Below are 12158 nucleotides of genomic sequence, written 5' to 3'. Positions count from 1 at the left end.
ACACGTATCCGCGATGTTCTGCTGAATTTCACAATCTTAATCCATCTGTCTAGTTCACGGAAACTGCTGTCACCTGCAATATCAAAGTCCCCTGTTTTGTTTGAAATTCAAAAGCTTTTATTTCCGTCTTTCGTTATACTCGTTACCAAACTGCTTCCGGAACAGATGAATATTTCCCACAATCATTTATCACATGTCGTTATATACAAGCCGAACTTCAGACGGCAATTCGCATATATAAGAACTGTGATTCATTTTCTACTAGGTGTCTCTCAGTCTTGGTTATAAACAATGGAGTACACGCTGTTCGTGCTGTCCCTATTAGTCGTCGTAGCATTATCTAATACTTTCAATCAAAATGGTGAGTTTCTAAACAATCATTGCTTATACTGGCTCTCATTCACTGTTTCAGAAACCACTTACATCAAGTAGTTTACTCATTAGTTTCTTTCTTTCTTCTTCCCCCCCCCAACTTATTTATGTGATTTCTATTACGGTTATAATTAGGTTTTGATTCGAAATCTCTTCAAAGTCTCTGACGATGCTTTCCTTCAAATTCTCTTTTATGATAACATGCCATATATTACACATATTGATGTTACATTTTCATTATATATAGAGTTTATGGGCAAAATTAATTTACACATTAATCGCATCCTTCAAAGTTCGAAGTAATTCTGTATTTTATAAGTATAAAATGCTCACGAATCTGGGTACTGTCTGAGACGTTTATAAATTAATTTGATGCCCAGTGCTATTGCCCACACTGGCTCTTGTTCAGTGTTCCGGAGACATTTCAGAAGCCAGCTTACACCAATTAACTTATTTATTAGTTTTTTTCCAACCTTTTTATTAGCTTTTTTTTTCAGTTTATTTATTAATTTTTTTCAACTTTTATTTATTTATTTTTCAGCTCTATTACAGTTAGAATTAGGCAGATTTTTTACAAGGTCTCCGATACTTCCCTCAAAATCTTTTATGATAATATGCCTTATGTCATGCATACTGACTGTTTCATTTCATTACGTATATACACCGTTTTGGACAATTAAGGACTAATAATTATCTATAAGTGTTTTTTTTTTTTTTTTCATAAAATTTATCTAAATTTATTTTGCTTTACGTTTATAAATAACTTTATTAATTTCAAATTTAATTACATATTTTAAAAAATTATAAAAGTTAATTTATCAGAGTAATAATAGCTTTTGCTGGATCTCTCCATATGGAATTCAGAAAGAAATTCGCGCCAGACAATACACCACATTTCTTTAAATAAATATTTTTAAAATAGTATATAAATGAGATCATATTAAAATTTAGAGGCATCACTCAAATATCAGCGCCCAGTTAGACAGTACCAATTACACTTTGCTCACTAAATTCGGAAAAGGTAAACGGTGGTGAATTGTTTATTATAGATACTTCTACAAATTAAGCAACTGATGAGAATTCACAGCAAATAGCTTTATCATACACCAGTTTATGTACTTTATCGTACATAAAATGGTATACGATACGTCACCTTAACAGTTTAGTGTTTGGTTATTTGCCCCTCAATTCGAAAAGACTGGGTTTGATCCTCATCGAAAAGCGAAAAATCTATGGAGACTTTTCAGTACCCTCTGTGATTTCTCAGTAATCTTGTCATCTTGAGGTATGCTGTTTCCCATGATTTTTCCGCTTCTCTCGGGAGAGGGAGGGACAGTTCGTCCAGAACACAGGCAAACCGACCTTAAATGTCGCGCACGCGCGAGAATTTTAGGCCGCTCACATGCATACACATCTGCAAATTCAGACGTGTACATAAATATTAACAACTTCATCCCATATATGCCTCCAGGGCCTAGGCCCATTGCACTTCAGACGTGTACAATTATAATCGTCCACTTTTGAATTTGCGGAGGGTGGGTTTGTATGCTGAGGCCGAAAATTTCAAAAGTGACCAAGGGACCACGGACCGGATATCCCATAAAAATTCCGTAGTTTGAAAATTTTTAATATCGTTGAAGTGTTGACAATTTATCAACTCTACTGGCTTAACATATTTGATAGATAATATACTGTTTCGTTTTGTTTTTTTCATAGGTGTATCATACATGCATAAAAACATTTTAATCGATTAAATGAAATAATGAACAGCGGTTCAAAATATCAGTGAAAGCATAAATCAGAAAATTATAAGTAATAAAACCCATTTAAGTTTAAAAACCAATTAGTGTACATTTTGTACATTTTTGTACAAAATTTCACCAATCATCACCTTCCAATAAGGACAGAACATAATTTAGAATTAATAATATTCCAAGACTTTTCACTAGAACAGTACCAGTTTGATCTTCGTTAAAGAGTACTATTTATACATTTCATGCAGATATACAACTTGCCGATGAGGACTTTGCGAATAATTATTGCGATTTCGAAAATGACGACTGTGGAATTGAGAACCAAGAGAACTTACCTGGACGGTGGGTGAGGATGTATGGAACTCTAGGAGGAAGAACAGGTGAGCAATAACTCCATTATTAGTAGTTATTCCTGATGTTTTTTTGTTGTTGTTGTTTTTTTTTACTCTCTCTTTTTGAAACAAATATTCCAGAGCTTTATTTCAATATCAAATGGCCTAAACAATTTTTTCTTCACTTTAGTTCTGTTTTGCAGAGGGTTAGCTGGGTGTTTTGAGGGCAGTAAAAATCAGGAAATTGATTCTTGCATTGCTTATATCTTCCGATATAAGCAATGCAAGGGAGGCGAGGGAGTTTCAGGATTGCAGAGAAGGGTCTATGTGAGCCTAGAAATTAAACAAGTTGTTAGAGTTACTAAAAACACAAAAAGTGCAAATTTATTTGATTATACACTAATGTTAGAAATATGAAAAAAAAATAAATTTAAAGTATTAGTTAAGCCAGGGGTGCTCAATATTTGGAACATACGCCACTCATAGAACATAGTGGCCCTACACATGGCACATTAACATTCTTTGAACCAAAGAAAAAAAAATAATAATAAATAAATATTTTCTTTTTTCAAATTTAAATTTTTAGTGCCATATGGGCTACTAGCAAGCAAAGAGATCGCGAGGCCGCACAAAGAGCGAGGGACCTCTTTATCGCTTCCTCTTTCTTCCACCATGCATGGTTCTTGTTTTATTTAATTTATTTATTCATTTATTTTATTTATTTATATTTATTATCTTCTTTCTTCTCCTTATGGGTTTTCCCATCCCCGCAACGGGTACAGGTACCAGGTGATGTCTGGCTATTATTATTGATCGAAGAAATCTCTGCCTGTCCTACAGGTGTTCAAGGACTGCGGCTTTCTGGAGTTCCTTCTAAGTATTCTCTGGAAAGCCTATTGCTGCTTGGCTCTTAGGCAGGCTCTTTGGCACCATGACCGTCGTTGACACGGTGATCAGGATGGTCGTTGCTTGTTCCAATGCCACATCTCTTTGATCTCTTGTGCGTTCATCTTGTCCGTTCTTATGGTGCGGTCCAGTAGTTTGCGGGTATTATTATCATAAAAAAAATAACAAAATAACTTTTTCTCTTTTATTGTTTTTTTTTTTCCGCCCCATGACGGGTACTGGTACCGAGTACATGGGGTGGTTGGTTGTGTTCGGTTCCTATTGTTATTAATTTTAGTCGAGGAACTCTCTTGCTATCCTACAGGTGTTCAGGATCGTGGCTTTCTGGAGTTTCATGTAAATGTTCTGTGGGAGGCTGCTGCTGTTGTTGTAGTAGGATTTTAGGGGCATCAGAGACTAAGGCCATATTGCTCCGTGTTTATTGTATGTAAATTGCGTGTGTTCTATGATCGATTTTCTCTTTGCTGGGCGAAAAACTCCGAGATTCCGGTAAAAAAAAAAAAAAAACAAGCTAGCCTCGCCTGGAACAGACTAACGCAGTCACGTTGTTGTTATTATTTTTGGATTTTAGGAGCATTAGCAACTAAGGCCATATTGCTCCGGGATATGCGGTGGTCATTCCCTGACCTTCCCGCATCCCCCCTATTTGGTGGTGACGGGCTCGAACCCCGGTCTAATCAAGAAGCGTGTGCTGCTCCTTCCCACCTGGCTACGGAGGCGCCTAGTCACGTTGTTGAAAAGACCCATAAAAATTCCTCGCGTCATCGAACCCAGGTCTTTTTCACCCAGTGTGAGAAAGATAGCATTTCTAACAACTGTGCTACCCACGGGGGCCCTGTGGGTGACCTATTGTTGCTAGTTCTTATGGATGCTCTTTGGCACTATGCCGGTGGTTGATACGGTGATCGGGTTGGTCATTACTTGTGACCATCCCGATCACCGTGATTTTTTTTTTGATTATTATTATTTTAATTTGTGCTTCTCCCATTTATTGGTATTACATATTTTAAAAAAGCTAATTCATATTTTATATTATCACTTGTCTTTTCAAGGCGTTAATTGTTCATAACCATAAAATGAATAAGAGCCAACAACATAAAAGGAAATTTACTCAGACTGCCTAAATGCGGATTTATTGAAGACTGGGAAGATAAGCTTCTATTTAACAAATAAATAAATTTTCTGTTTATACTCCGGGACAACCAAACGGTCAGAGGAGTTCGCAAGATAAACAGCACCGTATTCAGCAGTCACGGGCTTGAATTCCCGTCGCTCAAGGCACGTGCTTATGCACCCGCGCACCTGACCACTAGGCTACGGCAGCCTTATTATAGGCCCCATGGTGCCTGTAATAAATAGAAACCAAATGTCTGGTATGTAGTTTGGGCATTGGTGCTCCTGTTATATTTGGCGAAAATGTGTGACTGCATTGCTAGAAAAGTATTTAAATCGACCACATCTCAAATATCACAGTATCATTCACGAAGACGTGGAAAATCTGTAAATCAAAGTCATATTATGAATCTTCTTCTTCTTGGATTTCTCCGTTATATCGACGGTTATCCTCGACCTAACTTTTTTGTATGTATATTTTTTAAATTTGTTCTTCCACTCTTTTCTGTCCTCCCTGTCTCCAATTTCCACTTTTCTACCCCCATTGCTTTTTTTGGTAGTCTCTCTTTCCCCATTCTCATAACATGTCCATACCATTCTAATCTTTTTTGTTCTGTTTTGTCAATGATGTTTATTTGCGCGTCCATTGCTTTTCTTATGTCTTCTTTCCTAACCTAACTCTTTCTAATTTAGATCTTCTCCAAAAATCATCTCGACAGCTAGCAATTTCTTCCTTTACCTTTCCTTTATAGTCCAAATCTCAGATCCGTACAGTAGGATACTCTGAAATATTGCATTATATATTAATCGTTTGGTTTTTGGGAGAATATTATTGCTCCATAATATTGGATTCAACATTCCCAAGACCTTTCTTTCCTCATTAATTCTTCTTGTTATTTCATCTTCAGATGAACCATTCATCTGCACAATAGCTCCTAGATATTTAAACTGCTTCACATTCTTTATCTGTGCTCCATTTATACTCGAAATATCCCCTGTTGAATTCATATATTCCGCCTTATTGAAATTTATTGTCAAACCCCATTCTCTATATTGTTTCAATAGCTTACTGCACATACGAGTATAGTCTCTCTCTCTCTCTCTCTTCTCTCTCTCTCTCTCTCTCTCTCTCTCTCTCTCTCTCTCTATCTATCTATCTATCTAATGCGACACTCAGTTTTTGAGTTTTAAATATACGGTGGTAGTTAATGGAACTGATAGTTTGAGTTTTAATATGCAGTACTAATGTTATTATTGTACTTTTTAAATACTTTTATCATAGGTGCGTTTATGGTGCTGGACGCCAGAACGGCTCGCAACTACGTGGCTCGGATGATCACTAAATACTACCGTGTGGACAGATACGCGCACGCTTGCCTCTATTTCGACTTATATTCTGAAGGACCAGGAGCACTTGCGCTTAAAGTCTATGCTCAAGATTCTGGTGTGAGGCATGTTGCAACTATGGAACCAGATAGGGATGGCTGGAGGGGTATGAGGATTAATTTTGATGTGAATCAACATCTTCGGGTAAGTATTTTTAAACGACTTTTTTCTAAACCATTCAATGTATAGATCAGTATAGTCTGCCTGTACCTAGTCGTAAGTATATGTAATGCCAACAAACATTTGGGTTTGGTTTTGAAACAGTGCTAAAGGAGACAGTGCCAGTGAACATATATGAATAAGTACAGTTTCAGCATGATTATAATATACACGTACGAGTTACTAGCGCTCGGGCATGTACTTGTTGCTACTTTGTGGGACTAAGAAAGGTGTGTGTGTGTGTGTGTGTGTAAGTAAAGTGTAAAGTGTGTTCGTGTCAAACGGCACCAGGGGTTTCCCCCCATCTCCGCGTGGTTTTCTTTGTGGGTGTAACAGATCACTGTTAAGGCCAGAGATTTAAAAGTGTATGGGATTTGGAAGTATTGTGTTGTGTATCGTTGTTCCTCTGGCCATTTAGCCACTAGACCCCTGCTGGGGCCCAACGTTGCACACACTCAGCCCCGTGGAGGCAGACCAGGTACACCCAGCATAATTATTTACTCTGGCAGGTCCTGCCACTTAATTTCCTGAGATTTCAGTGGCTAGGGCCTAAAAAAAAAAAAAAATAAAATAAAATAAAGTAAAAAAATAAATAATAAATAAATAAAAAATAAAAAATAATAAATAAAATAAAAATAAAAATAATAACGCGATTTTAAGGGGTGAACCACCCCTTAAAATCGCGTTAAATCGCGTTAAAATCGCGGTTCGCTAATGAGGTTAAGTTTCGGAATTGATGCACGATTTGGCTGTTATAATTTGGAAGTTTATTTAAGTTTTTGTCGTGTGGGACGTACACTGTGATGTATAGAGAGAGTGGGGGGAAAGACTGAAGACTGGAGGGGAAAGACAGAAGTATGAGGCCAATAGGGTAGACGACCCCAGATATCAGTGTGGCATGCCCATGCCGCACCAGGAGAAGTAAACGAGAAGTGGGGAGGGGACGGTCCCGGCCGTCCCCTCCCCACCGTCTCCCCATATCTCCCCGCCAGGATATGGAGAGAAAGTGGACCAGACTGGGTGTCCAACCCAGATCGCCAAAAGGCGAGGCAACAGCGTAGCTGCGGTCACAGTCATGGTTTTTGGATGTTCAATTCAGTGTCACTTCAGGTAGGTCACAGTCTTGGTTCAGTCTCACTTGTCTCGTGTTCGTCTTATGGGGTCAGGAAGACCAGAGTCATCAGGAAGTGATGACTCTGGTCAATTTGTAGTACTGCTTTGATGTCAATTCAAGTAGGTGTGTGTGTGTGTGTGTGTGTGTGTGTGTGTGTGTGTGTGTGTGTGTGTGTGTGTGTGTGTGCGTGCGCGCGCGCGCGCGCACACACACACACATCTTCGTCAAGATGACAAAGGACGGACAGAGAAGTTGGGATGTCGCCACCAAATGAAAAGGAGGTCACACTGGGAGTCACCAGGTCCTGATTGGTGATGGATGCAGCCAGTATGGAGCCGTTTTCGATGCGTCACTGAGAGACGTGGAGGTTCGCACCGTAAGCCGGAGGATGAGCTTCGTGTAAGGGTGGTTGGTGATAAATTTGTTGTGGACATCATCAATTTTATATACTTGTTTATGCATCTGAAGCAGAGCCATCCGAATGATGCAGGCAGGACTGGAGAGAGCAGTTGAGGCGGTTGCTTTAAGTTGAGGAAGTGGAACCCTCCAGCCACAGTGATCCCAGAAAGAGGGAGATGTGATGAATCCAGTGATCAACTTTACTGTTAATAAAGCGTCGCCTTTCGTCTATACAGCCTACAGCCAGGACCATTGCTGTAGTAGGGATCTGGGATGGGATACTATCTTGAGGAGCCAGAATTCTTCTGCGAAAATCTGTACGACAATGTTTGTTGCGGCCGAAGCCCATATCTCTGCAGCATAAAGTAATGGGGAGTATGGACTTTACGTATTGCGCTGTTAATGCTTTATCTCAAATGTAATGCAGGTGTTCTTTTGCTTTAAACTTCACGCGTGTAGCGCGACTGAGATGATCAATGTGGTAGTTGAATCTTAGTTTGGTATCAAAGACGACCGTTATATCACAGGGAGCGAACATTGCTGGAACTGGGGCTTCTCTAAGCATGGATGAGATAGTTGCTGGTTTATTCTTCAAGCACGCATTATGACTTTGATCAGTTGGTGTTGAGGCCAAACTGTTTGAGGTAAGTGGAAAAGCGAAAAAAGTACACTGTTGATATTGTCTGTGCTCTCAACAAGATCAACGTAGGTTTCGATGGGTATAAGAATTTTTAAATCATACTCAAAGATGTAACTACCATCAGGGGTAAAGGGAAGGGTTTTTGCTTTCGTAATGGTGACTACAGTGGTCCCAGACAGCTTTTAAATTCTATACAGTGGAACTAACTGATGATGTTACCATCAGCAAATTCTAAATGGGATACATTCAATGAATTAATCTTGGAAGCTACTAGGCTTTTCATACCAACTAAGGAATACTGTTCAAGGTTTAGGCCTAAATGGATGTCAGATGAACTAATGAGACTCTTGTCAGGGAAGAAAAATGCATGGGATGAATATATATTATCAGCTTTTAAATTCTATACAGTGGAACTAACTGATGATGTTACCATCAGCAAATTCTAAATGGGATGCATTCAATGAATTAATCTTGGAAGCTACTAGGCTTTTCATACCAACTAAGGAATACTGTTCAAGGTTTAGGCCTAAATGGATGTCAGATGAACTAATGAGACTCTTGTCAGGGAAGAAAAATGCATGGGATGAATATATATTATCAGGAGACATAGATGCTATGGTAGATATAAGATAGTCTGTAATCAAGTCACAAAGGAGGTTGGACAAGCAAAGAGAAATCCTTTAACGAGAAATTCTTGGCAAAGGATGCAAAGACTTCTTTATTTATCTAAACTCTAGAAGGAAGGAGATGAATCAGATTGGTCCAATTGATATCGATAGTTCGATTGTTGATGATCCTGCTCAAATAGCTGACAAACTGAATGAGTATTTTGCATCTACAATCACACATGAGGAATTGTGTAGGGAAGTGGATGCCAGAAGCTTTATCAAACTCTAACAGGGGGTTAAATGATACTGTAACTGAGAACAAAGTGGAGGAGAAATTGTTGAAATTAAAAATAAAAAAAGGCACCTGGGGTGGATGGGATCTGTCCAGTTATATTAAAGGAGACAGTAAAGGAAGTAAGCAGGCTCTTAGCCATGATTATGAGAGCATCCTTGGACTCAGGGCAGGTCCCCACGGACTGGAGATGTGTAAATGTATCCCCAATTCACAAAGGGGGATCGAAAGGTGACACAAGTAATTTTAGACCTGTTAGTTTAACTTCTGTTCCGGGGAAAATAATGAAGTCACTGGTTAAAGAAGCACTTCACAGTCTTGTCTAGATGATCCTGCATAGGGGAATAATTCTTATCTGACCAATTTGATTGGATACTACGATGTGATCGAAGGAACGGGATGAAAAAAATAATTTTTGATATCATGTGCTTTTCGGCTTATAAGACGCCGAGGCATGGAAGACCAACCCTAATTTTGGAACGGCAAATTTAAGAAAAAAAACTTGAAAAAAATGTATTGTTAATACAATGGAAATTTAAAATTCAATAAAAATAAAGGTATAGAATTATTACTCTTATTATTTTAATATTATTCAACTTCATATTCATTACTGACTTGATCATCATTATCCTCAACATCATCATTATAATCATCCACTTTACTAGTATCACTATCACTCTCATACAATAATTGATATTCAGTGACATCCATTGCATTACCAACGCAATGGTCAATTTCTGTCTTAACATCATGCCATAACTTTAGCGCCCATTCACACACTTGTGCTATTATGGACGTTTCATCCTTCCCGCAGGTCGTATCATGGTTCCCCTCTATCATCCATTTATTCCATTGCTTCCTCATATTATTCTTGAATGGCTTATTGATGCTAAGATCTAACGGCTGTAACTGGACAGTTAAGCCACTCGGAATTATCACCAATTTTGTGTTTATTTTTCGATTTTGTTAATGTGCTGTATTGCCACTTTCGGCTTCTAAGACGCAGGACGATATTTAAAGTGCCTCTTATAAGCCGACAAATATGCTACTTGGATTTTAGGAAAACCTTTGATACTGTTGCACATGGAAGACTACTGTACAAGTTGGAGCGGTATGGCATTAGGGGCAAGTTGCTGCTATGGATAAAGGGGTGGTTGAGAGGGAGAAGACAGAGTGGTAATGAATGGACACTGCTCTTCGTGGACTAATGTTATTGGTGGTGTCCCTCAGGGGTTTGTGTTGGGCCCATTGTTGTTTTCTGTATTTATCAATGATATTGATGAAGGTAAATCAGGCTTAATGTCGAAGTTTGCAGACGGTACAAAGGTTGCCAGGGTTGTTAATGGCAATAAGGACGGTACAGTAAAGTTTAATCAAATGATTTGCTATAATCGAAATAATCAGTAAAGTTTAAATAATGAATTAAATCAATCTTTGCAAGCATCATATTTAGAGGTCAGGTTTAAACCACTGACGTACGCATTTTATACTGTTAAATCTCCTTATTTATATTTCAGTTTATATTTTTACTTCATTATCATATCCTTTCCAATCTAACTTACTGTGCAGCTCTAATTTCTGTGATAAAAATGTGCTTTTTGAAGGCCCTGTCGGAATATAGTCACACATCACATTATGCTTATGGAAACAAATTATTCGACTAAAGCTAGCTTTTCCAGGAATGCATTAATATGACATTGTGTTATACGTAGGATAAAACAATGACACGTATCATATTATAAGAATTTTTATATTACGGTAATACTTAAAATACTGAGCTGACGAAAACTTGAAATATGGAACTGAAAAATAAGCATGTTAAACTATATTATTTATTTACTATGCCTCTTTTCTTTCAGTTTCTCATTGACGGAGCAACCAGCTCAGACGAAGGAGCAGGGATATTTGCTATTGATAACCTTGGTTTCACACTGAGAAGCTGTTAAAAAAAAAAAAAAAAAAGCTTTTTCCAACGTGTTCTAAATGAACTTTGTTCTTTGTAACATGCATTGATTAAATAGCCTTTGACTCTTTTTCGTCGGTCATTTTTGTTAAATGGACGGGAAGGTCTATCTATTACAAATAAGTCTTCATAATGACATTACCACATATCAATAAGGTGATAAACTGAGTATCTTTTTGAATTGCCTAATCTGAACGTACTGGCAAACAGAAATGAATTAATGAGTTCATCAACAATACTTATTTTCAAAAAAACAAACAATTAGCAAAAGAAGTTCAGAAGCTAAAAATTAATTCCGAGTCCTGTTTTCATTTATAGAAAAATTTAGCTGCTACAAATAAAATTAGTGGTTTGCAAAACAAACAAAACAAAAATTTGCAAAACAAGTAAAGAAAACACAGTGAATCACTTTGTTGTGCTAAATATATTACAAACAATAAACCAGCTAGCCTCCACAATATAATTACAGTACTAAACTAAGACGGTGATTCCTGGATCTGGTTTTGAATCCTGTCATCACCACTGATGACAGGATTCAAAACTGAGACTAGAAAATTGATACAAATCAAATTAGAAGATCCTAGAGTATCCAAACGGCGATATTTTTTTATTATGAAGCCCAATCATTCAAAGCACATGTGCTTATGTACACTCGCCTCACCACTCGGATACTGCGGCCGTCGATCATCTTTAAAAATAATTTAAACAGGATAAACATGTTGAAAGAAACGGAAAGGAGCCTCCATTAGTTCTATTGTGATGTTTTTCTGCTCTACATATTGCTACAATAATAAATAGACTTGTTCCAGCTTAGTAATATATACAGAGCACTAGGACGGACTATATATATAATAACTAGAATCTAGTGAGTAGTTCAAGGATACTTGGAAATAACCTAATTTCGCGAGGTAGAGCACATTACATAACACTCACTATACAGTACAGCCTACTGATTTAGGATTTGTTTAAGTCTTTCTGTTTTCAAATATCTGCTTAAATTATTTATTTAATTGTGTTTATTATAAACCTATATCACACCATATCCTAATTACAATGTAAGCGAAAACAATTCTTCTTGAAATAGTGGTGTGTATTCGGTCCGGAACGCACCAAAACGACG

At 37.6% G+C, this 12158-nt stretch overlaps 1 protein-coding gene across 1 annotated transcript; it reads left to right on the top strand.

The window, feature by feature from the left end:
* Positions 1-245: 245 nt before the first annotated feature.
* Positions 246-11028, top strand: LOC150084424 (uncharacterized). Its single transcript, XM_090375216.1, has 4 exons — positions 246-361; positions 2375-2506; positions 5760-6007; positions 10935-11028. Exons 1-4 carry the CDS (start codon positions 292-294, stop codon positions 11019-11021), a joined length of 537 nt encoding a protein of 178 aa, XP_090231342.1. The 5' UTR covers positions 246-291; the 3' UTR covers positions 11022-11028.
* Positions 11029-12158: the final 1130 nt, after the last annotated feature.

This window comes from Mastigoproctus giganteus, chromosome 6 (genome assembly GCF_048544385.1).
Source record: "Mastigoproctus giganteus isolate SK-2022 chromosome 6, ASM4854438v1, whole genome shotgun sequence".
Classification (NCBI taxonomy): domain Eukaryota; kingdom Metazoa; phylum Arthropoda; class Arachnida; order Uropygi; family Thelyphonidae; genus Mastigoproctus; species Mastigoproctus giganteus.
Note: the sequence above shows the minus strand (reverse complement) of the source record. Positions and strands in the feature narration are given on the sequence as shown.

Excerpts from the sequence above, each read along its gene's own strand:
- LOC150084424 (XM_090375216.1), top strand. The coding sequence starts at position 292 with ATGGAGTACACGCTGTTCGTGCTGTCCCTATTAGTCGTCGTAGCATTA. Across the intron at positions 362-2,374 it reads TAATACTTTCAATCAAAATG|ATATACAACTTGCCGATGAG; the intron begins GTGAGTTTCTAA and ends CATTTCATGCAG. Across the intron at positions 2,507-5,759 it reads AACTCTAGGAGGAAGAACAG|GTGCGTTTATGGTGCTGGAC; the intron begins GTGAGCAATAAC and ends CTTTTATCATAG.